The sequence below is a fragment of the Staurois parvus genome, unplaced genomic scaffold (genome assembly GCF_062004578.1).
Source record: "Staurois parvus isolate SC_StPar_1 unplaced genomic scaffold, SC_StPar_1.0 ptg000267l, whole genome shotgun sequence".
In the NCBI taxonomy this organism is placed as follows: domain Eukaryota; kingdom Metazoa; phylum Chordata; class Amphibia; order Anura; family Ranidae; genus Staurois; species Staurois parvus.
In genome coordinates this window covers 4,904,901-4,929,142 of record NW_028318063.1, presented here as the reverse complement: position 1 = coordinate 4,929,142, position 24,242 = coordinate 4,904,901, and the positions used below count along the sequence as shown (strand labels likewise).

General features: G+C 41.0%; 1 protein-coding gene across 9 annotated transcripts in view; it reads left to right on the top strand.

The window, feature by feature from the left end:
* Positions 1–24,242, top strand: part of MTA1 (metastasis associated 1) — a 388,726-nt gene that overhangs the window by 97,584 nt on the left and 266,900 nt on the right. For all 9 annotated transcript variants that reach the window (XM_089681495.1, XM_089681494.1, XM_089681493.1 and 6 more), the window contains exon 8: positions 17,609–17,708. In XM_089681495.1, coding sequence (XP_089537621.1) covers positions 17,609–17,708 — 100 coding nt within the window. The remainder of the gene's footprint in view (positions 1–17,608; positions 17,709–24,242) is intronic.

Below are 24,242 nucleotides of genomic sequence, written 5' to 3'. Positions count from 1 at the left end.
CCCTTTCCCTCTCTTGTTTACAGGCTCATTTCAGTCAATGCTTAACCACTTGCCCTCCAGAGGATTTACCCCCCTTCCTGACCAGGCCATTTTTTGCAATACGGCACTGCATTACTGTAACTGACAATTGCACAGTCATGCAACACTGTACATAAATTAAATCTATACCCTTTTTTCCCACAAATAGAGCTTATTCCGATGTTATGTGATCACCTCTGCGCTTTTCATTTTTTGCACTATAAACAAAAAAGACCAAACATTTTTTGCTATGAAACATATCCAATAAAATTTTTTTTAAAAATCAAATTTTGTCATACATTTAGGCCAAAATGTTATCTGCTACATGCCTTTGCTGAAAAGATCCTAATACTTTACGTGAAAGTTAGTGTCTACAAATGGCGGTATATATACTGGAATTTTTATTTATTATTTTTTTTATACTAGTAATGGTGGCGATCAGTAACTTATTGTTAAACTGCATCTGACATCCCCAGTTACACTAATACAGTGATCAGTGCTAACAAAAAACGCTGACACTGTACTAATGACACTGGGCAGGGAGGGGTTAACATCTGGTGCAATTAAAGGGTTAACTGTGTGCTGTGAGCTGTTTTAACACAGAGATATGCTGCTTTTGTATTTCTACTGTGCAGAGAAATAGAAGGCAGCATGTCTTTGCTGGTAGGAGAGAGACCTGTGTTTGCGCACAGGTCTCTCCGCAAGCCTTCACCTCCCAGCATTGCTCCCACACTCACCTTATCCTTGAGTTCAGGGCACCCCACCCAGTAGCTGATTTAGCGTGCACTCCCAGGCTCTGGAGCTTCTCTTTCTCGCTCCCTCTTTCTCTGTCCCCCCTCCCAGCCCTTGTTCACAAAGGTCTAGGGGCATAGCTGGAGTCCTCTGTTGCCAATCCACCCAATACCACTGCACCATCTTCTCCCAGGCCCCACTAATAATCAAGCATCAGGAGGAGAGGGATCCATAGTGGCAGGCACTATGCGCAGGCCGAGCCCTCCCGACTATATGAGATCTTCTTTCAGCTCCAGTTGCAACTTAGGATGCAGGTTGGCAGTCTGTGCGCAGTGGGCTTCATCCCCCTTGGGGACCTGTGTCCCCTGCACACATGAAGGATAAGCACCTGCTGGTTTGGCAACCATTTCAATATCCTTTATCTATGCAGTCACTTTTGTTAGCACTTCGATGTCTAGAGTTTTTAATCATGTTTCCACTGTTCTACTCTAGAGCATTAATTTGGTTTTGGAGATGCTTCCATTTCACACCTTGCAACATTTAGATTTTGTAGTCTATTCTAAATTATCATACTTATTTTCTGCCTTAAAAAGAAAAAAACTTAATTTGGTAGATTGGAAATATTTTTATTTCCTAGGTTTTAATAGGATAGATTGTGTTTGGTTTTTTTTTGTTTTTTTTGAATAGATGATTTTAGATTTTTCCCCAATGCAACTTTTTACCAAATTCATACAGCCTTAAAATATAATAGATAAAGCCTGATTAAAAGGACATCCCATAAGTTCCCACGTTGTCCTCTCTGTTTTTATTGTTTCGTTTGAAGTTCTAAGTTCTTAAAGTTGAATACAGGAAGTTCCATGCAGGATTAGCCATCCAAAGTCACATTCTGCGCTGAGTATCTCCTACTGTACAGTTCTCATCCATGAACCCCTCCCAGCTGCAGTCAGTCTGCCATGGGTCCTTTCGGTCATCACCCCTTGACAAAGCCATTTGTATAATCTATAGTTAGATGTACACTTTTTGTGAGTATAGTTACTGAATACACATGGATTTTAAATGTTATGGTATTATATTTTATCTTCTTTCCTTACTAGAGCCTGAAACACATTCAGGTTTAGGGTCTTTGGAAGAAATGTAAGATTTTCTGGTGTATCCATGACACAATAAGACCCATCATATGATGGGCAAGTGCATCTGACCACTTTTTCTGGTACAATAATTTTTTTTACATAATAATGACCGGGTACAGATTAAACAAAATCCCACGCAGGGGGCAGGTGCAGAAACAAAAAGGAAACCAGTATAAACAGACAATCCCATTACAAAGGATCCTACTGTAAGTGAAGCAATGACATTCAGCGGCCAATGCCAGAAGCAGCAGTGTGCAATCAAGGGTTTGATATAGTGGAGGGAGTATCCCCCCTCCTGGGTGTGGGGAAGGTGTTCAAGTAAGGAAAGGGGGATAAAACATACAGTAAGAAAGAGGGAAAAAAAAGGTGGGGGAGGGGAAGAGTTGGGCAGCAGAGAAGTGCATGCCGGAGGTGCTCGTGGAAGGGTTCAGAGAAGGCCATAGACCTGTGAAGGCCATAGACTAGAAGAGGACAGAACCACCATATATAGATCTCTTCTCCACATAAGTCGCAGCCCCTAAAACCTCTCACTACATGACTGGTTTGAGTGAGCAATGCGAGCCAGGACCCAATATCAGTGGAGGAGAACTTTGTATTCCGCCTCCATGATGACAGTGTTGCAAGAGCAGTTGGCTACAGCGGACCAGGCCCTGCTCCAGTCCTCTAGATCTATAGTGGTTGTGAGGTCACGTTCCCATTTGGAGATGTACAGATGAGAGTGGGACGAGCTCCCCATAGATAGGGAGGCATAAATAGAGGAAATAGTGCCTCGGGCACCTGGAGAGTGTAAACAAATGTGCTCAAAGGCCGTTTGCCATAAAGGGGAAGAAGAATTGCGGTGCATAGAGAAGATCAGTGACGGAGCTGAAGATAGTGGTACAACTCTGCTGGGGGGACCTCGTGGGTCTCGCAGATGGAGGCCCAATACAGAAAGGAGTTGGAATTTAAGAAGTGACGCACTTGAGAATATCCGTGGGTGGGCCAGCAGGTGAAGGCCTGAGGTTGGTGTAGCCCTGGAGGGAAAATAGGATTGTTCAGAGGGGGAGGGGGGGGGGGGGGGAGCGGGAGGTAGGGGGACATCAAGTTAGCTGAGTAGCAGAGTACCAAAGGCGTAAGCAGTGAGCTTAAGGAGGTAAGGACATGAGGCAGGAGGGGGCCAGAGGTGGGGTGAAACTGAGACTGGCACAATTAAGAATTTCCAGAAGCACCCACAGGGGAATGTCCGAAGTCTCATTCAGCATTGCAAGTTGCGAGACTTGGGCCGCCAGATAATATTTGGCCACATTTGGGACCCGAGACCCCCATCTCACACTGTGAGTGTAAAGGGTGGTGCGGGCCACTCTGGGGCATTTGTGGACCCAGATAAAGGCCAGGATCTTATTCTAGAGGAAACGCAGAAAGAAGGGAGGGACTCTAATTAGGAGGGTCTGGAAGAAGTAGAGTAGGTTAGGGAGCACAGTCATTTTGATCGCGTTGATACTCCTTATCCATTACAGAGGGGGGAAAGGCCAGGAGGTCATGAGGGAGGAGATAGAACAAAGAAGGGGATAATAGTTGGCTGCAAAAGAAGAGTAGTAGATCATGTAGTTCAGAGATGAGGTTGAATGGTTATAAGGGAAGGAAGATTGGAGATGAGAAACCATAGAGCCTGGGAGGGAGATGTTTAAGGCTATTGTTTTGTGAGTGTTGATTTGGAGGCCAGATATGGTCGTGAAGTGGGACAGTAAGGAATGCAGATTAGCAAGCGTGGTCATAGGGTTGGAAAGGGACAGGAGGGCATTATGTGTAAACAGATTAACTTTGTAGGATACCCAAGCATAGGGAATACCTGTGAGGTTGAGGTCAGCTTAGACAGCCACTACCAAGGGTTCAAGGGCAATGATAAAAAGGGACTGGTATAGAGGTGATCCTTGATGGGTTTCACAGGAAATGAAAATAGGGGCAGATGAGAAGCCTGCGTAACGGACAGAGGCCATGGGGGCGGAATACAGAGCGGCCAAAAAGGAGTCCCCAAAACCCCAACGATGCAGCACATATCTAAGGTAGTCCCAGGAGAAGGTATTGAATGCCTTAAAGCTGTCCAGCGATAGGAGGAATGCCAGAATTTTGCGTAGGTTCATCAGAGAGATGGGGTGCACCACTTTCCGAACATTGTCTGCCGGTTGGCTACCCGGGACGAATCTGTCTTGGCCTGACCTGTTGATGTAGGTGCTCAGGATTTTGCCCAGATGTTTCATGTCCTCAGTCAACAGGGAAATTGAGTGGAAGGCCTGGGGGTCGTGAGCTTCGAACTTGGGGGCATCTGACAACTTTTAACTAAGGGCTCTCAGCCTTTGGTAAGTGGCATATGGGCCTTATTTGTGGTGGATCAGTGTCGTGTGTGTGTGTGTGAAAAATTTGCATACCCTGGGGTGTGGCATTTATATTTAAAATGACTGAAAAACAGTCTTTTTTTTATTTGGGTATGGTGATCATATAAAGAAATTTATTATAACAGAAATCACCCAAATAGCCTTGACCAAAAGTTTACATACCCTGGAATGTATGGCTTTGACACACAAGGTAGACTCCAAGGTGTAGAAACATCTCTGTGCAAAAAAAAAAAAAAACAGGCTAAATTTCAAGTATTGCAAGGGGCTGAATACTTATACTGTGATTTTTTTCACTTTTTCCTTTTCCAGAATTTTGCAAACCTTTCTAAAATTCTGTATTCACTTTGTCATCATTTAAACAACTGTAGTATCAGACTGCAACATAACAAAATTGAAAAAAGTGAAGGGGATCTGAATACTTTATGAATGCACTGTGCATGTAAATATTTTGTATACCATGGCAGTGCGAGGCCCTGCCAAGGTGGAAATGTAGAAAATAAAGTGTCTCTAACCCAGGGTCTGGGTTTTGCCAGTAACCATAGGGCTGTGTGTACAGGTGTTTTTATAGCCCTTATAATCTAGGGCCTGACCATGGTTCAGGGCTGCACCCTCCTGAGGAGTCCTTGTGCGGTTGCAAAGAAACCGCCAGAGAGTTGTTCATGTTTTCATGGCGTTGTCTGGGACAGGACAGACAGATGCCTGAGAGGTGGAGCAGCATGGACATGCAGGAAAGTGAGAGAGAACTGGTTGAGGTACAGCGTTTGTGAACGAGCACTGGGATATTGTGTTAGGAGGACAAAGGCACAAGGTCTGAGCAATGGTGCTGTTAAAAAGAACCAGGAGGCTGAATATTAATTTCGTGTTGATGATGGAAACCCCCTGCAAGGGAATGTAATTGTTGTGAACATTTTCTTTCCGTTTTAATAAAAGTGGGTAGAAAAAGCCCCAAAAAGGCATATCTGATGTGAACTGAACTCACTGGTGAGCGCCACATGTGAGCTAAACAACCCCCAAGTTGTATGTGTGGGCAGGGCAGAAACAAGGGGTCGGCCGTAGGGGCGGCAGCCCTGGACACTGATATCATGTGAAGTGGGGGGCACCGTGAGGAGATAGGGGGGAGGGGATTTGTGTTGGGAGGGGGAATTTGTGGGGAGGCAGGGGGGTAAGAATCTGTGTTGGGATAGGGGAAGAGATTTGTTGCAGGAGTGGGGAAGTTCGGTGGGGGGGGGGGCGGGGGTGGATTTGTCATGGGACAAGAGGGAATTAACGCTTGGGGGGGTAAGAATGCAGATTAGTGCTCAATTTGTTTGGGGGGTGTTATTATTTATGCTGACACATGAGATGCTCATACATCTTGAGGAGGGGGATAAGGGGGCTTCAGTTTGGCATATGCTCTGGATGACCTTGTCCCCGCTGTGTGTGTGTGTGTGTGTGTGTGTGTAATATATCCTTTCAGGATCAACATTTTCTATGGGACATTATACTACAAAATACTCCCACAAATGCGGGCTATTGATTACAAACAAGATATTTGTTAATTTGCACACAAGTATTTTTCCTAACAGATTAATACAAGACCATGTTGCACAAATTAATACACCCCAATGAAAGTCTTGGGAGCAAAGCTAAATTTTAGACAGCAAAATCCTAATTAACAAGAATACATCTACAGGTGAGTCTAATTATTCATTAAACCGGTGTCCAGCAGACAGTTAATTATAAAAAGGCATTACTTAAAGTGTTACTAAATCCACAACCGTAAAATCAGTCTGTATATGCAGTAAAGCATGCTTTATGTACTCACTGTGGAACCTAAGGGGTTAATCCTCTGCATTCTGTAAAAAGGCTGTTTTGATCCTGACTTCTCTGATCCTCCCCTTCTTCCAGTGTCCCCTTCTTATCTCCTGATAAGACATATTGTGTGAAAACACTCTGCACATGCTCAGTTTGGTGTGTATTACTAGAGTTTTTTTTTTTTCTTGGGAGAGGGCATTTGATTAGCGCAGGGCCAATCAGCACTATCCAGACAGAGGTCGGGTTTATTTCAGGTACTTCTATAGCACCGTCAATTTACACAGCGCTTTACATTCATATATTGTACATTCACATCAGGCCCCAACCCTCAAGGAGCGTACAATCTAAAGTGCCTAACTCACATTCATACATACACATACTAGGGCCAATTTTAGACAGGAGCCAATTAACCTACCAGCATGTCTTTGAGTGTGGGTTGAAACCGGAGTTCCTGGAGGAAACCCATGCAGGCACAGGGAGAACATGTAAACTCCAGGCAGGTGGTGCCGTCCTTGGGATTCGAACCAGCGACCCGGCGGAAGTGCTAACCATTTAGCCACTGTGCTGCCACTGGGTTCTGCATCGTCCTAGAGCAAAAAGAAAACTCCCCCTACAAGCTTTAACCAGTGCAATGTTGAACACTGATTAGATGTCACAAGACTGCTATATACTGCTGATGAGAAAAGGTATTTAGCAGTTTATATTTACTAAAATAATTGCATTTCCATGTTTTGTGTACTGTGGGGGACCAGATAGTGAATGAAGGGTCCTGGGTTTTCTTTTCACAAAGAAAACTCCTTCCCATTTCATGCTGTCAGCAATGGCAGCACATGGAAGAGAAATGTCACAAGACCTGAGAGAGAGCTCGGACATGGTCGGAGGGAGGAGCCTGATTATGGCGGTGAAGGAGAGCTTGATGCGAGAGCTCTTTGATAGCCAGCTGCCTGCACCACAAGTGTCCTGCCAAGGCTGCTAAGTGATGTCCGCAAAGTGTTCAGAGACCTACCTGTGAGAGGCGGGGTTTGGAGGCCCAGAGAGAACTACAGAGTGCGGAGGACATGGGACGAGCCGGCTGGGGAGGAGGACAGAGTGCCTGACATCCACCGCAACGGGACGGCTATGATCTCCATCCGGAGCGGTGGGTGGTCTGGAGTCTGGAGGACGCGGAGGCGACCACATAACCTCCCACAAGGGAGTACTGGGAGGAGGAGAGGCCGGCGATTACAGGCAGAGGAAGACGCCGGCTCTCTCCTCGGGCATAGGGGGCTTGCATGTTATCCCCCATCCATACAGATACATATAGGACCAGGAAAGTAAAGGACCCTGTGGGGGAATCTCTCCCTAAACAAGAAAAGTGGCATTCTAAGTAAAGGGGCTGTGGGGAATCACAGCCCCCAGAAGGAAGAGCTAGAAGCCAGTCCATACAAGTGAGAAGACAACAGGAGGGTGAGTGGAACTAGATAGAAAGAACTGCACTGTACTGTGAAATTAAAAGGGGGAGACCACCCAGGGGGTCCAAAAGAAAAGGAGGACAAAAATATTCTAGCACAAGACCTAGAAGCAGAGTTGGGTAGAGGGGAATTTAAAGTGACAAACGGGACAATAAAAGAAGAGGACCATCCCCCCCAGAACTTGGATAAGAGAATCAAGTTTTACAGCGGCATGAAGAATAAAGCGGCCAAAGGAAGTGGGCCCAAGGGTTCCCTGACCGGTACAATTAAAAAATATATATCCTCTCGGGAATTTGACCCCAGAAAGGCAACAAGGAATAAGTGAAAGAATTGAGCTGGAAATCAGTTTGGAAGGCAGTCCTAGACTATCCCTGGGAATGGCTAATAGTGGTCAACAAGTGAAAGAGAGGAGGTGGGAGAACAAGAAAGCGACCTACAGATGCCAAATAAAAAAGAAATAGCAGAAAAACAGAAGATGGCGATAATACAGAAAAACCTGGGGCAAATGTTATCAAGAGTGGAAGAGACGGAGGGAAGAGTGAATAAAAATGGCCAAAATATTCTGAAATTATAAAAATGGACGATATAAATTAGAAAAGAACAAAGAAAGCTGCTATATAAAATAGAGGATCAAATAGGGATAGGAGAAGTAATCTAAGGATTCGAGGAGTACCAGAGATTTCACATGAAGAAGATCGAATGGGTATAATATGTAAAATGTTGAATACTATAATGGATAGATCTGCATCAGAGACTCTTAAATTGGACGGTGTATATAGAAAGGAAAGCCCCAACAAGAAAAGGGTAAAAGACCGAGAGATATAATTGTACAATTCCATAATTATGGGGATAGAGAAAAGATATGGAAGAAGATCAAAGGAAGAACAGTAATTAAATATCCAGATTGCTGATTTAGCAGTAGAGGCATTGACAAGGAGATCCTTGAAACCATTGTTGGAGCTGATGAGGAAGCAAAATGTGCAATATAGATGGGGCTTTCCGGCGTGTTTAATCGGATGGGAAAATGGGTGTTCAGCAAGACTGAGATTTCCTGAAGAGATGAGAGACTTTTGTGAGAGACTTGATTTGCAGAGAATAGAGATACCTGGGTGGGAAGAAGAGGAAAGAGAGATATGGGCTATTGAAAAAGAGGATTGGCAGGTAGCTAGAAGGAAAAATTAAGAGAGTAGAGAAGGAAGAGGGGAGGGTTTTTCCTTTTTTTTTTTTTTTTTTTTTCCTCTACCCCGCCCCCTCTTTTTCTCTCCCTCCAGCCCTCCCACTCCAGTGGGTCGCTGGAGACTTGCCACTGAATATAGAGAGTGGCAGGGCATGGAGGAGGATAGGTGACTGGTGAATCGTACATAGTTGGAGCACCACCTTAAAGTCAAATCAAAAGTGGGATTAGGACCACAAATGATTTGTAGGCCAAAAGGTAGCCTAAGAGAGGGGGAGGGGAGGGAGTTGGGAAATGGGGAAGGTGGAGGAGGGTGGGGGGAGGGATAAGGATGACACTCAGCAAAAAAAGAGGAGATAGAAGTAAGGAGATTCATATGGAAAGCAAGAACAGAAAAATTTATAGTAATGGAAGAGGTTAATTTTATGACGTATAATGTCAAAGGGTTAAATAGTCCAGAGAAAAGATTTAAGATACTTAGAGAGATACAAAAAAGATTTATCGAGGTAGTGTTTATACAGGAAACTCAATACAGGAAACAAATGTGAAGTTGTATTCTAGGCACTACCCAATATGGTATTATGCAGACTAAACGTGCAAAAGGTGTAGCAATTGGGTTTGCGAAAAATAAAAGGTTTAGTTTGGAAGATCCAGAGGGGAGATTTTTATTTTTAAAGGGGAAACTGCATGAGGTAGAATGTACATTGGCAAATATATATTGCCCTAATGAAAAAAACCTGAGGTCTATCTAAAGAACATATTGAAGAAGCTATTAGATTTTAAAAAAGGTAAACTAATTGTGGCAGGAGACTTTAATTGTTGCATGGAACCGCAGATGGATACGACGTCACGTGCTGAGAGAGGGCAATAAATACTTGAAAGTATTAGGGAAAACAATACAACATTGTCAGTTGGTGGATAGTTGGAGAATTAAAAATATGAAAGATAGAGACTATGCATTCTGTTCTCATGCACATGAGACGTACTCAGGATTGGATTACAGTGGGGCAAAAAAGTATTTAGTCAGCCATCAATTGTGCAAGTTCTCCCACTTAAAAAGATGAGAGAGGCCTGTAATTGGCATCATAGGTAGACCTCAACTATGAAAGAAACAATGAGAAAACAAATCCAGACAATCACATTGGCTGATTTGGAAAGAATTTATTTGCAAATTATGGTGGAAAATAAGTATTTGGTCACCTACAAACAAGCAAGATTTCTGGCTCTCACAGACCTGTACCTTCTTCTTTAAGAGGCTCCTCTGTCCTGCACTCATTACCTGTATCAATGGTACCTGTTTGAACTTGTTATCAGTATAAAAGACACCTGTCCACAACCTCAAACAGTTACACTCCAAACTCCACTATGGTGAAGACCAAAGAGCTGTCGAAGGACACCAGAAACAAAATTGTAGACCTGCACCAGGCTGGGAAGACTGAATCTGCAATAGGCAAGCAGCTTGGTGTGAACAAATCAACTGTGGGAGCAATAATTAGAAAATGGAAGACATACAAGACCACTGATAATCTCCCTCGATCTGGGGCTCCACGCAAGATCTCACCCCGTGGGGTCAAAATGATCACAAGAACGGTGAGCAAAAATCCCAGGACCACACGAGGGGACCTAGTGAATGACCTGCAGAGAGCTGAGACCAACATAACAAAGGCTACCATCAGTAACACACTACGCCGCCAGGGACTCAGATCCTGCAGTGCCAGACGTGTCCCCCTGCTTAAGCCAGTACATGTCCAGGCCCGTCTGAAGTTTGCTAGAGAGCATTTGGATGATCCAGAAGAGAATTGGGAGAATGTCATATGGTCAGATAAAACCAAAATAGAACTGTTTGGTAGAAACACAACTCATCGTGTTTGGAGGAGAGAGAATGCTGATTGCATCCAAAGAACACCATACCTACTGTGAAGCATGGGGGTGGCAAGATCATGCTTTGGGGCTGTTTCTCTGCAAAGGGACCAGGACGACTGATCCATGTACAGGACAGAATGAATGGGGCCATGTATCGTGAGATTTTGAGTGCAAACCTCCTTCCATCAGCAAGGGCATTGAAGATGAAACGTGGCTGGGTCTTAAAACATGACAATGATCCCAAACATACCGCCCGGGCAACGAAGGAGTGGCTTCATAAGAAGCATTTCAAGGTCCTGGAGTGGCCTAGCCAGTCTCCAGATCTCAACCCCATAGAAAACCTTTGGGGGGAGTTGAAAGTCCGTGTTGCCCAGCGACAGCCCCAAAACATCACTGCTCTAGAGGAGATCTGCATGGAGGAATGGGCCAACGTACCAGCAACAGTGTGTGCCAACCTTGTGAAGACTTACAGGAAACGTTTGACCTCTGTCATTGCCAACAAAGGATATATAACAAAGTATTGAGATGAACTTTTTGATATTGACCAACTACTTATTTTCCACCATAATTTGCAAATAAATTCCTTCAAAATCAGCCAATGTGATGGTCTGGATTTTTTTTCTAATTTTGTTTCTCATAGTTGAGGTCTACCTATGATGCCAATTACAGGCCTCTCTCATCTTTTTAAGTGGGAGAACTTGCACAATTGGTGGCTGACTAAATACTTTTTTGCTCCACTGTATATATTGCTAGATCATAGACTTTATTGAGTCTTTGGTGAGAGCAAAAATAGAAGTTATAACACTATCGGATCATGCACCTGTCACAATGAGTTTGATATAGGGAAAAGAACATAAAAAGATTAACACTTGGAGATTAAATGAGACACTTCTTCAGGATCAGGAGATGGAACAGACAATTAAAAGAGAACAATATTTTGAAAGAAATGAGACGGAAGAGGTGTCTGTAGCGGCGGTGTGGAAAGCCCATAAGGCCCATAAGAGAATTATTTGAATTAGAACAGGTACATAAAAAGAAAATTACAAAACGGACTAAGCAGAGTGTAATGGAAAAACTAGAAGAGCTAAACAATTTAATGGAGGAAGAAAAGAGAAGAGTGTTTTAAGAAGATGATTAGTGAAAGATATCGGTGGGGAGATAGACCAGGAAAATATTTGAGTGCTCAAAGGAAAAAGAAAGGCAAGAACTATAAGAAAGTAAGAGATAATAAAGGAGAATTAAAATACTCTACCAAAAATATTGCAAAAGTGTTTAAAGATTATTATAGTAAATTATATAATATCAATCCTCAACGGTCCGTAAGAGAAGAGGAAGAAAGAATGAAAAAAAGATAGACATACTTAAATGAGGCGGGGTTACCGAAATTGAGAGAAGATCAGTTAATATCCCTTGAGAGATCAATATCCGCAGAAGAAATACAAAGTGCATTGAAGAGTACTATGGCAGGGAAAAGTCCGGGACCGGATGGGTATACTGTGAGATACTATAAGAAATTTAAAGAACAATTGCTACCTAAATTGAGTTTATATATGAATGCATTGGGAGGGGAGATGGAAATGAGAGAGGAATCCCTACAAGCGCATATTACAATAATACCAAAAGAAGGGAAAGATAGTACAGTGTTCTAGCTATAGACCGATATCCTTACTAAATATAGACACTAACTTATATGCAAACGTGTTAGCAAATAGGCTAAAGGATTTAATGCTGGAGTGGATCCATATAGATTAAGTGGGGTTTGTCCCTGGGAGAGAGGGTAGGGATAATGGATTAAGATCATTATTGCTTATACAAAAAACTAAAAGAGAAAAGGTCCCTGTTTTGCTATTGTCGGTGGACGCCAAGAAAGTGCTTGATAGATTAGATTGGGGGTATATGTTGGATACATTGAACGTTCTGGGAATGGGCCCTAGAATGAAAATATATGGATAGGTAAATTGTATAGTCAACCATCTGTGGCAATGAAGGTAAATGGGGAAATATCAGAGAGCTTTAAGATGTACAACGGGACCCGTCAAGGATGTCCATTGTCACCTTTTGGTGTTTGTCCTGTCCTTAGAATCCCTCTAAGCAAAAATAAGGAAAAACACAGATATTAAGGGAATTTGGATAGGAGAGACAGAGCATTAGTGGCGTCGTATGCTGACGATTTGCTGTTTTATGTAGGTAACCCAAGGCTAACACTACCCAATTTAATAAAAACACTGAAGGAATATGGAGAGCTGTCTAACCTAAAGAATAACCCAACTAAAACAGAAATCTTGAACATAAATCTTCCAAGAAGAGAGAAAAAGGCTTTACAAAAAGAGTTTTTTCTTTTTTGGTAATGTTCCAAAAATTCTATATAAATTCCAGATGATCCCAATAAAGCTGCCAGGACTGTATTTTAGGATATTGAAAAAAAATTATGATAAAGTTTATATAGAAAATTAAAGAAACCTAGAATAAGTCATGAAGTTCTAACTAGAGACAAAGAAAATGGTGGATTGGGTGTTCCTGATTTTAAAAGCCATTATAATTCAGTATTGATAGCTCGAATTTTTGACTGGATATACAATGCACAGGGGAAAAGTTGGATAAGTATAGAAAACACATTAAGTAAAACACATTTGAGTAAGATAATATGGTTACCACCTCATTGTCATGGAATGAAAGATAGCACAAGTATATTCACAAGAATTGTTTTGAAAGCGGGGGACACAATGCACAAACAAAATGGGATGGTAATTTAACTCATTGTTGATGCCTATCATAAATACAGAATTCTTCCTGTCGGGAATGAAAAGGTTTCTGGGAGATGGATAAAAAAAGGAGATGCACAATTAAGAGATTTAATAAAAGGTGAGGAAATTTGTCCCTTAATGGAAATGAAAAAGAATAAGGAGCTGTTCATTAAAGTAGATGAGTGGCGGCATTTACAAATGAAACATCTTGTAGAAATACTCCCTAGGCCTTTAAGGAAGAAAGAAAATTGGAATTCATTTGAACATTTGTTTTGTACATGGGGGATGGGAAAATATATAACATTTTTACTAAGTTAACAACAAACACGGTCCCCGCATATATGGAGAGATGGGAAAGGGAATTAGAAATAAGGATAGAGGAAGAGAAACAAAAAAAGATTTATAAGTTAACACATGGTAATATAAGTATGAAGGAGGTAGAGATGAATTATAAATGTTTAGCGAGGTGGTATATGACACCAAATATAGTACACAAACAAAATAGGGATAAATCACCGTTATGTTGGAGGGGATGTGGGGAACAGGGCACAGTAGGTCACATTTGGTGGGAGTGTTATAAAATCCAAAAATATTAGGAAGAAATAATCCACCAGATACAGGAAATAACTGGGATAAAAATACCAAAGGAACCAGGGATATGTCTTTTACCTGGAACAGAGCTAATGGTTGAAAAATGCAAAAATTCTGGGTTATTGCAATATATTAACACAGCGAAGGGTTTGATTCCTAAATTTTGGCAGGAACAAGAAGTACCAAAAACAACGGATTGGACAAGAAAGGTAGATCAGATATATAGAATGGAGGAACTATACCAAATTAATGAGGATAAAATGGAGTGGTTTCATGAACAATTGAAAAAATAGGAGGAGTTTAAGAAGGTTAAAGTAATTGAAAGCATATAGGAAACAGGAGTGGAAGAAAACCCTAGGACTATAAAAGAGAGGGAAATGATGCTGAGTGGAGAGGGGGGGGGGGGGGGGGGTGGATTGGGATAGGGTGGGGGGCAGGGGGGAGTTTTGTATTTTTGTATTTGGGTGAAAATAGTTGAATAACGGATGTTGTTTTTATTGATGGAATAGATGAAATGTAAAATTTAATAAAATATTAATTAAAAAAAAAAAAGACCTGAGAGAGAAAATAATTTCTTTACATAAGAAAGGTGAAGACTAGAAGAAGATCAGCAAAGCTTTACTTATCAGTCAGAATATTGTAGCAAAAGTGATACAAAAATTTTACAAAGATGGAAATGCAACCATCTCACAGAGACGTCCAGTCCTTGGAAGTTAACACTTCGACTGGAGAGTGTTCTGATGAGAAGGGTTGAAGACTATCACCATGCAAGTTCACTGCAGTTCGCTAAAGTAGCAGAAACCAAACTGGGGTGATTGTTTCCCATGACACAATATGGCATACACTGCAGAGGAATGACATGCATGGGTGTCATCCATGAAGGAAGCCTCTCCTAAAGCCCACCTAGAATTTGCCAGGGCCCATGCTGAAACTCTGTACTCTGGAATCATGAGACCAAGATAAATGTTTTTCAAACTGATGGCTTCAAAACTGTATGGCGTCGCACAGGTGAGGAGTACAAATAAAAGTGCATGGTGTCTACAGTGACACATGGTGGTGGCAGTGTTTTTCTGTGGGGCTGCATGAGTGCTGCTGGTGTCTGGGAGCTGCATTTCATTGATGGTATCATGAATTCACAGATGTACTACTCTATATTGAAAGAGAAGATGCTACCATCACTCTGTGCCCTTGGTTGTGGTGCACTTTTCCAACATGACAATGATCTAAAACACACATCTAAGGCCACGGTTTAATTTCTGAATAAGAACAGGGTGAAATGATTCAGTGACCAAGTATGTATCCTGATTGGAATCCAATCGAACAAATATGGGTAATTCTGAAGAGACAAGTTCAGCATCACTCTCCATCCGGCATACAGACTCTAAAAGAGGTTGTTCTTAAAGATTGGAAAAAGATAGATGTTGCAATATGTCGCCAACGTGTTCATTTGATGCCTAGAAGACTTGGTGCAGTCCTTGCAAATCATGGAGGTCATACAAAACACTAGATGTAGTAGTTTTTTTGTTGTGGATGGTTTTCATTTTGCATCAACTAATTTTGAGTAAAACTGAAGACTTTTTAAGTTATATTAATAATCCTACTTTCATGTAATGAAATAAACAAATGTAACTCAGTTTTATCAAAATTTTGGAAATTGTTCTTGTGTTCGTTGAGATATTGATTAAAATCTTTTCAAAAGGGGGTGTACTCATTTTATGCGGAGCACTGTGTGTGTATGTGTGTGTGTGTATATATGTGTGTGTATACATTATAATATCATTTTTTTTTCCCTTTTTGAAAAGTCACTTTTTCAACCTCTTTGAGATGCAATTTGATCTGCAATTTACTGTGAATTGGGCTTATTAGAAACAATCAAGTGAGTATGAATCGCTTGATTCTCCATATCATGAGAGTTCTAAATCACTTGATCTGCGGTTCATAAAACCCAGTTGCTGCTTTGCAGATCATGTAGTTCAGCACAAGCCTACTTGAGAGAACTGTAAAATTAGGAGTCTTGTGAATTTATCTAATCACTGCGGTTTGTAGAGTATTTTGTGAACTCTTTCATAATTAATAGATAAAATATCCTGCTGCAAGTTAATGGCTTTCATGTACTCAGTGGAATGGAGTTTCTCCTCACCATGTTTGCTTTTGTAATTGTTCTTGGCAGCTCCAGTAACAAAGTCTGGTAGTGATCATTTTGTAGAATTAGGCAATAGAAAGCCCTCCTAGCTAATGTACTCTTGAGACCCAGCAATAAATCAGTATGGTTGATTTGACTTTTTTTTTTTTTTTTCATAGTATCTCATACTAAGGTTTGGTGGTAGGTAGCATTAACCATACAAAATTAAGCTGCTGTGAAATTCATCTTATATTTACCGTCTTTTTTGTCAAGTACCTATAATACAACTATAGGTTTTGTCTGCGTAAGCAACATATTCTGTTGTCAGAATGTGCTGTTTATATAATCGTCCTGCTGTCACATTAGGCCACAATCAGAGAGATGGCTTTACCTGCTCAATTTGAAAATTCTATATAACTCACTTGTTCAAAAATTGAGGGTCTGGTTTTCATGTTTGCACTGCTGTCAGAGCTCAATTTTACTTGATAAAATCTCCTTGATATGTGATGTCTGCCACTCTGTGTCCATCCACCACAGATTGACTTCTTGTAGTGATTTGTAATGAGAAAATGAAACCCCAATTTTTTTGTAATAGCTTTGGTCTCCAGGGATAAGAGTTTTCTTAAAAATCCATCATGGATGGATAAAGAATTTGATTGCTAGAGTCTTCTGCTTACACAGCTTTTGGCTGCAAGGTTCTTGCAGCAGTACTTTGAACTTGGATCATTTTCTCTTGTTGTTTATGGTCCTGTAAGCACAGTTCTGTTTGCCTAGTTGTTGCGGTCATTGCTTTGTTCCATGGTGTATGAATAAGTGGCCTGCGTCCTGTACTGTAGAATTTAGGCTGCCTTTACACTGATCCGTTTTTTCTTCCGCTTGTGTGTTAAAAAAAAAAACTGAAGAAAAACGTGTTACCGTGTATTACTCTTCACACAGATCTGTTGCGGGTTCGGTGCGTTATTTAAAATCCTGCTTGCTGCATGTCTGGAGCAGTTTTAGTGCTGTAAAAAAAAGCACCAATAACGCACCTCCCCATTGAAATCAATGGAAAATGCATAAACAATGCACCCATGTTGCGTTTTTGGTGTTTGTTTTTTTTTTTTTTTTTTTTGAGTCGCATGTCCTGTACAAAAAAAAAGAATTCACTGCAAATGCTGCAAAAACACATCACAAAATGTACCAGTGTTGTGTTTTTGTTGCGGTTTTTGAGCCACATGTACTGTAAAAAACATACTGCAAATGTGACAAAAACACATGTGCATTTTTGCTACAAATCAGTGTGAAAGTAGCCTTAAGTCACCTAAGGGTTCGAGCCTTTACCCATGATGCATGAATAAGTTGCCCATGTCCTGTACTGTACTCCTAAATATGGGATTTACAGGTAAATCAAAATTCCTCCTAAATGCCCTGGGTCATAAGAACCATTGAAAGAAGGGGTTGGACATGTAAAGCCACAGGAATCTCTCCTTAACAAAGGAGAGATTCCCGTGGCTTTACATTATCATGAAAGTGGAATTGTCTTTTAAAGATTTACATAAAATGTATTTTGTTATGCTTTGTGGGTTCTGGACCTAATGAATTACTAACCTTTTTGTTTTTTCTTTTTTTTCCTTTCAGTTCTGTTGGTACTTTTGCACGTGCATTAGACTGCAGTAGCTCTGTCCGACAGCCTAGCCTACATATGAGTGCAGCTGCTGCCTCTAGAGACATCACACTGGTAAGAAGGGAAAGCATCAAGCAATACATAGCTTTCAATATTATGTGGTGTAATTACATTTACAGTTGTAAAAAAATATTTAAAATATGTATGGAACAAAACAAATGTTAGAATGGAAACTGTTGACTGTACAAATTTAGGCCAGTGCCACACTTGGACACGGTTAGCGGTGAGTTGTTGCCAGCCACAGGATCTTGCAAGGAGAACACTTGTCTTGAATGTGCTGCTCTCTTGCCAGCTGCTTGAGAAATAATTGTGCATACTAAGCAGGTGAGTGTTTCACCTTCATGAGGTGTCCTTTGTGAATCTTGATGCAGCTGTGCAAGTCAACCAGACAGCTAACGGTATCTCCCAACTAAACTTGGTTATGCCTGAAAAGGGAGCAGGCATTTATGACCGCATAAATGATTTAAACAACTGAACTCCCCATGCATTGGAGTATAAAACTAAAAAAATCAATATTCTAAAAGAAAACAAAATCCGACACACACACACTTAGACACAGGCACACTTTTTAGTTGTTTTTTTTTTCCAGGTACTCACCAAAACATATTCATACTCTTAGTTCTATAATGGACCTAAGGTAAAAGTGCACACTCTCCGGTTTAATTTGAGGGTATGTACATCCAAATTGGAGGAAGGGTTTAGGAATTACAGCTCTTAAGAATAGCCCCCCCCTTTTTTTTTTTTTTTTTTTTTTTTTTAAGGGACCAAACGTAATTGGACAATTGAATCAAAAGCTGTTTCATGGCTAGGTGTGGGCTACCACTTTATTTCTTCATCAGTTAAGCAGGTAAAAGATCTGGAGTTGATTCTAAGTGTGTTATTTGTATTTGGAATCTTGCTGTGAACCTACATCATGCGTTCAAAGGAGCTGTCCATGCAAGTGAAACAGGCCATTGTAAGGCTTAAACTAAATGCATCAGAGAGACAGCAACATTAGGAGTTGCCAAATCAACAGTTTGGTACATTCTGAGGAAAGAAGAATGCACTGGTGAGCTCAGCAACATAAAAAGACATGGGAGTCCACAGAAGACAACAGTGGTGGATGATCGCAGGATCCTCTCTATGGTAAAGAAAAACCCATTCACAACATCCAGACAAGAGAAGGCCACTCACTAGGAGGTGGGCGTATCATTGTCAAAGTCTACAATCAAGAGAAGACTTCACGAGAGCAAATACAGAGGGTTCACCACAAGGTGCAAAACATTCATAAGCCTGAAGAATAAAAAGCCAGATTAAACTTTTCCAAAACACCTAAAAAAGCCAGGCCAGTTCTGGAAAATCTTTCTTTGGAAGGATGAAACTAAGATTAATCTGTACCAGAACAACGGGAAGAGAAAAGTGTGAAGAAGGCTTGGAACAGCTCATGATGGTGGTGGATGTGGTATACTTGGAATTTGCGAAAGCATTTGACACAGTTCCCTACACACGGCTAATGTGTAAGGTAAAGTCTACAGGCTTGGAAAAAATCTGTCTGTAAATGGATAGAAAACTGGCTAAAAGATCGTATTCAGAAAGTAGTGGTTAATGATTAATACTCTGAATGGTCTAGAAAGCTCAATTCATGGGAAATAAAAGGACGTACATTTCATTTGGGTGCAGCAATGCATGACCTCGCGCTTGTCAGTTAAAGTAATGCAGCGCTGTAACGCAAAAAATGACCTGGTCAAAACGGGGGGTAAATCCTCAGGAGGGCAAGTGGTTAAGAGGTATAGACTCCAGAGAGAGAGAGATCATATTACCCCTGTACAAATCATTAGTAAGACCTCATCTGGAATATGCAGTTCAGTTATGGGCACCAGTTCACAAAAAGGACATTGGGGAACTGGAGAAAGTACAGAGAAGGGCAACCAAACTGATAAGAGCCATGGAGGAGCTCAGCAATGAGGAAAGATTAGAGGAACTGAATTTATTCTCTCCTGAGAAAAGGAGATTAAGAGGGATATGATCAACATTTATAGATACAGCTTTGGTTCATATAGTGAACTCGGTGTAGAGCTATTCACCCTGAGGTCATCACAGAGGACAAGGGGGCTCTTTATGTCTGAAGAAACCTTTCCACGTTTGGAGATTACATTTCCTTTCCCCCACAGTAAGAGCTGTGAAAATGGAATGGACACCCTCAAGAGTTGGTTCTGGCCAGCTCAGTGGATTGCTTTAAAAAAGGCCTGGATTCTTTCTTGGATAAACAGAATATACAGTCAGGTCCATAAATATTGGGACATGGACACAATTCTAACATTTGTAGCTCTATACACCACCACAATGGATTTGAAATGAAATGAACAAGATGTGCTTTAACTGCAGACTGTCAGCTTTAATTTGAGGGTATTTACATCCAAATCAGGTGAACGATGTAGGAATTACAACAGTTTGCATATGTGCCTCCCACTTCTTAAGGGACCAAAAGTAATGGGACAATTGGCTTCTCAGCTGTTCCATGGCCAGTTGTTTGTTATTCCCTCATTATCCCAATTACAATGAGCAGATAAAAGGTCCAGAGTTCATTTCAAGTGTGCTATTTGCATTTGGAATCTGTTGCTGTCAACTCTCAAGATGAGATCCAAAGAGCTGTCACTATCAGTGAAGCAAGCCATCATTAGGCTGAAAAAACAAAACAAACCCATCAGAGAGATAGCAAAAACATTAGGCGTGGCCAAAAAAACTGTTTGGAACATTCTTAAAAAGAAGGAACGCTCAGCAACACCAAAAGACACGGAAGACCACGGAAAGCAACTGTGGTGGATGACCGAAGAATTCTTTCCCTGGTGAAGAAAACACCCTTCACAACAGTTGGCCAGATCAAGAACACTCTCCAGGAGGTAGGTGTATGTGTGTCAAAGTCAACAATCAAGAGAAGACTTCACCAGAGTGAATACAGAGGGTTCACCACAAGATGTAAACCATTGGTGAGCCTCAAAAACAGGAAGGCCAGATTAGAGTTTGCCAAACGACATCTAAAAAAGCCTTCACAGTTCTGGAACAACATCCTATGGACAGATGAGACCAAGATCAACTTGTACCAGAGTGATGGGAAGAGAAGAGTATGGAGAAGGAAAGGAACTGCTCATGATCCTAAGCATACCACCTCATCAGTGAAGCATGGTGGTGGTAGTGTCATGGCGTGGGCATGTATGGCTGCCAATGGAACTGGTTCTCTTGTATTTATTGATGATGTGACTGCTGACAAAAGCAGCAGGATGAATTCTGAAGTGTTTCGGGCAATATTATCTGCTCATATTCAGCCAAATGCTTCACAACTCATTGGACGCCGCTTCATAGTGCAGATGGACAATGACCCAAAGCATACTGCAAAAGCAACCAAAGAGTTTTTTAAGGGAAAGAAGTGGAATGTTATGCAATGGCCAAGTCAATCACCTGACCTGAATCCGATTGAGCATGCATTTCACTTGCTGAAGACAAAACTGAAGGGAAAATGCCCCAAGAACAAGCAGGAACTGAAGACAGTTGCAGTAGAGGCCTGGCAGAGCATTACCAGGGATGAAACCCAGCGTCTGGTGATGTCTATGCGTTCCAGACTTCAGGCTGTAATTGACTGCAAAGGATTTGCAACCAAGTATTAAAAAGTGAAAGTTTGATTTATGATTATTATTCTGTCCCATTACTTTTGGTCCCTTAAGAAGTGGGAGGCACATATGCAAACTGTTGTAATTCCTACACCGTTCACCTGATTTGGATGTAAATACCCTCAAATTAAAGCTGACAGTCTGCAGTTAAAGCACATCTTGTTCATTTCATTTCAAATCCATTGTGGTGGTGTATAGAGCCAAAAATGTTAGAATTGTGTTGATGTCCCAATATTTATGGACCTGACTGTAACTGGATACTAAAATTTATAGGTAAAGTTGATCCAGGGAATATCCGATTGCCTCTCGGGGGATCAGGAAGGAATTTTGTTCCCTTGCAGGAGCGAATTGTATCATTCTTTGCTGTTTTTTTTTTTGCCTTGCCTTCCTGTGGCTCAACTGTGGGTGTAGGATTACAACTTCTTTTTTTTTCTTTTTTAATGGTTGAACTGGATGTACTTGTGTCTCTTTTTTTCAGCCAGACTAACTATGTAACTATGATCCAAAGCACACAACATCATCTGTAAAACATGGTGGAGGCAGTGCGATGGCATGGGCATCCATGGCTTCCAGTAGCACTGGGTCATTTGTGTTTATTGATGATGTGACAAGCAGCTGGATGAATGAGTGCTTAGAGATATACTGTCAGCCCAGATTCAGCCAAATGCAGCAAAGTTGATTGGACGCTGCTTCACAGTACAGATGGGCAATGATCCAAAACACACTGCAAAGCAACCCAGGAGCTTTTGCAGGACAAAAAGTGGAATATTCTGCAATGGCCGAGTCAATCGCCTGATTTCAACCCAATTGAGCATGCATTTCACTTTCTGAAGGCAAAACTAAAGGCAGAAAGACCCACAAACAAAACAACTGAAGTCTGCTGCAGTTATAGCCTGGCAAAGCATCAGAAAGCAGGAAACCCAGTCTTTGGTAATGTCCATGGGTTCCAGACTTCAGGCAGTCATTGTCCGTAAAGGATTCTCAACAAAATATTAAAAATGAACATTTTATTTATGATTATATTCATTTGTCCAATTACATTAGAGCCCCTGAAAATGGAGGGACTGTGTATAAAAATGTATCGGAGACAAAAGTGACAATTGTTGTATAAATTAGTTCGTAGCTGGTGTCAAAAAACATGAATCCTTATTCCAACCGGAAACTGGTGTTTGTGCAGTCAGAAGTGATAAGAATGCGCACACACCAGAGCGCATAATCAAAACAATTGTCACTTTTGTCTCTGATATATTTTAGTGCTGCACTGTATTTAAATTTGTCTGTTTGAGGTTTTTTTGGTTACCTGAGTGCCTAGCAGCTTTTTAGTGCGCTCACAACTACACATTATCTGTGTATAAAAATGGTTGCAGTTCCTAAAATTTTTACTTGATATTTATGTTCAACTCCTTGAATTAAAGCTGAAATTCTGCACTTCAAATTCATTTGTATTGTTTCATTTTAATTTATTCTGGTGGCATAGAGCCAAAAATTGTGCCTGTGTCCAAATATATGAAAATGAAAATTGTGCCTGTGTCCAAATATATATAGATAGATATGTATATATATATGTGAATATATTGTAAAAAAAAAAAAAATATGTCACTGCTGCTACCTAAGGCTACGTTCACACTAGCGTTGTGTGCAGACGGCAGAGAGGCGTTTGGGAAGCGTTTTTACCGCTTCCCAAACGCCTCTGACAATTCTGCACATTGCAGCACATGGTGCTGTTCTAACAGGACCGTTAGCGTCTAACAGACGCCTCTGGTCAAGTCAGGAGGCATTGAAGCCTCCTATTCTAGACTATGGTGCTGCTCCGCAAACGCCTGGCTGGCGCTTGCCGCGCGGTTGCGGGGCGTTTGCGGAGCGGTAACACCATTTAAACTTCATTATAGGCGTTTGTGGAGCGTTTTTAACGCTCGGCAAACGCCTTGTAACCTCAGCTAAACCGTGCATGCGGCGCGTTAAAAAACGCTCCGCAAACGCCGGACCAACGCTTGCCAAACGCTATTGGGGAGTTTGGCAAGCATTGGTAAAACAGTCAAGTGTGAACGAGCCCTAAAATAACAATTTACCCTCCAGAGGATTTACCCCCCTTAATGACCAGGCCTCTTTTTGCTACTCTGCGCAGCACTAATGCAACTGAAAATTGCACGGTCATGCAATGCTGTACCCAAACAAAATTTACGTCCTTTTTTTCACACAAATAGAGCTTTCTTTCTGTGGTATTTGATCACCTGTGCACTTTTTATTTTTCGTGCTCTAAACAAAAAAAAAAAGACCAAATATTTTGAAGAAAAACTATATTTTTTACTTTCGGCTATACAAAAAAATATATAGTAAAGTTAGTTATAAATTTAGGCTAAAATGTATTCTGCTAAATGTTTTTGGTTAAATAAAATCCCAATAAGTGTATATTGATTGCTTTGTGTGAAAGTTATAGCGTCTACAAACTATCGTATAGATACTGCAATTTATGCCACTTTTTCGCTATACAGCGCTGCACTAGTTTAACGGATAATTGCGTGGTCATGCAATATGGTACATAAATTAAATTTTATGTTCTTTTTTCACACAAACAGGGCTTTCGTTTGGTGGTATTTGACCACCTGTAGGCTTTTTATTTTTGGTGGTATAAACCAAAAAATTTTAAAGAGATTTTTTTTTTTTTTAAATTGATATTTTTTCATTTCGGTCATAAAAAATATCCTCAAAAAAAATCTTAAGATTTCTTCATAAATTTCGGCTAAAATGTATTCTGCTACATTTTTTGGTTAAATAGAATCCCAATAAGTGTATATTGATTGCTTTGTGTGAAAGTTATAGCATCTACAAACTATGGTATAGATAATGGAATTTATACAGCTTTTACTTTCTGACTGCTTATTACATTTCTTGAGGTGCTAAAATACCAGGATAGTACAAACACCCCCAAATGACCCTTTTTCGT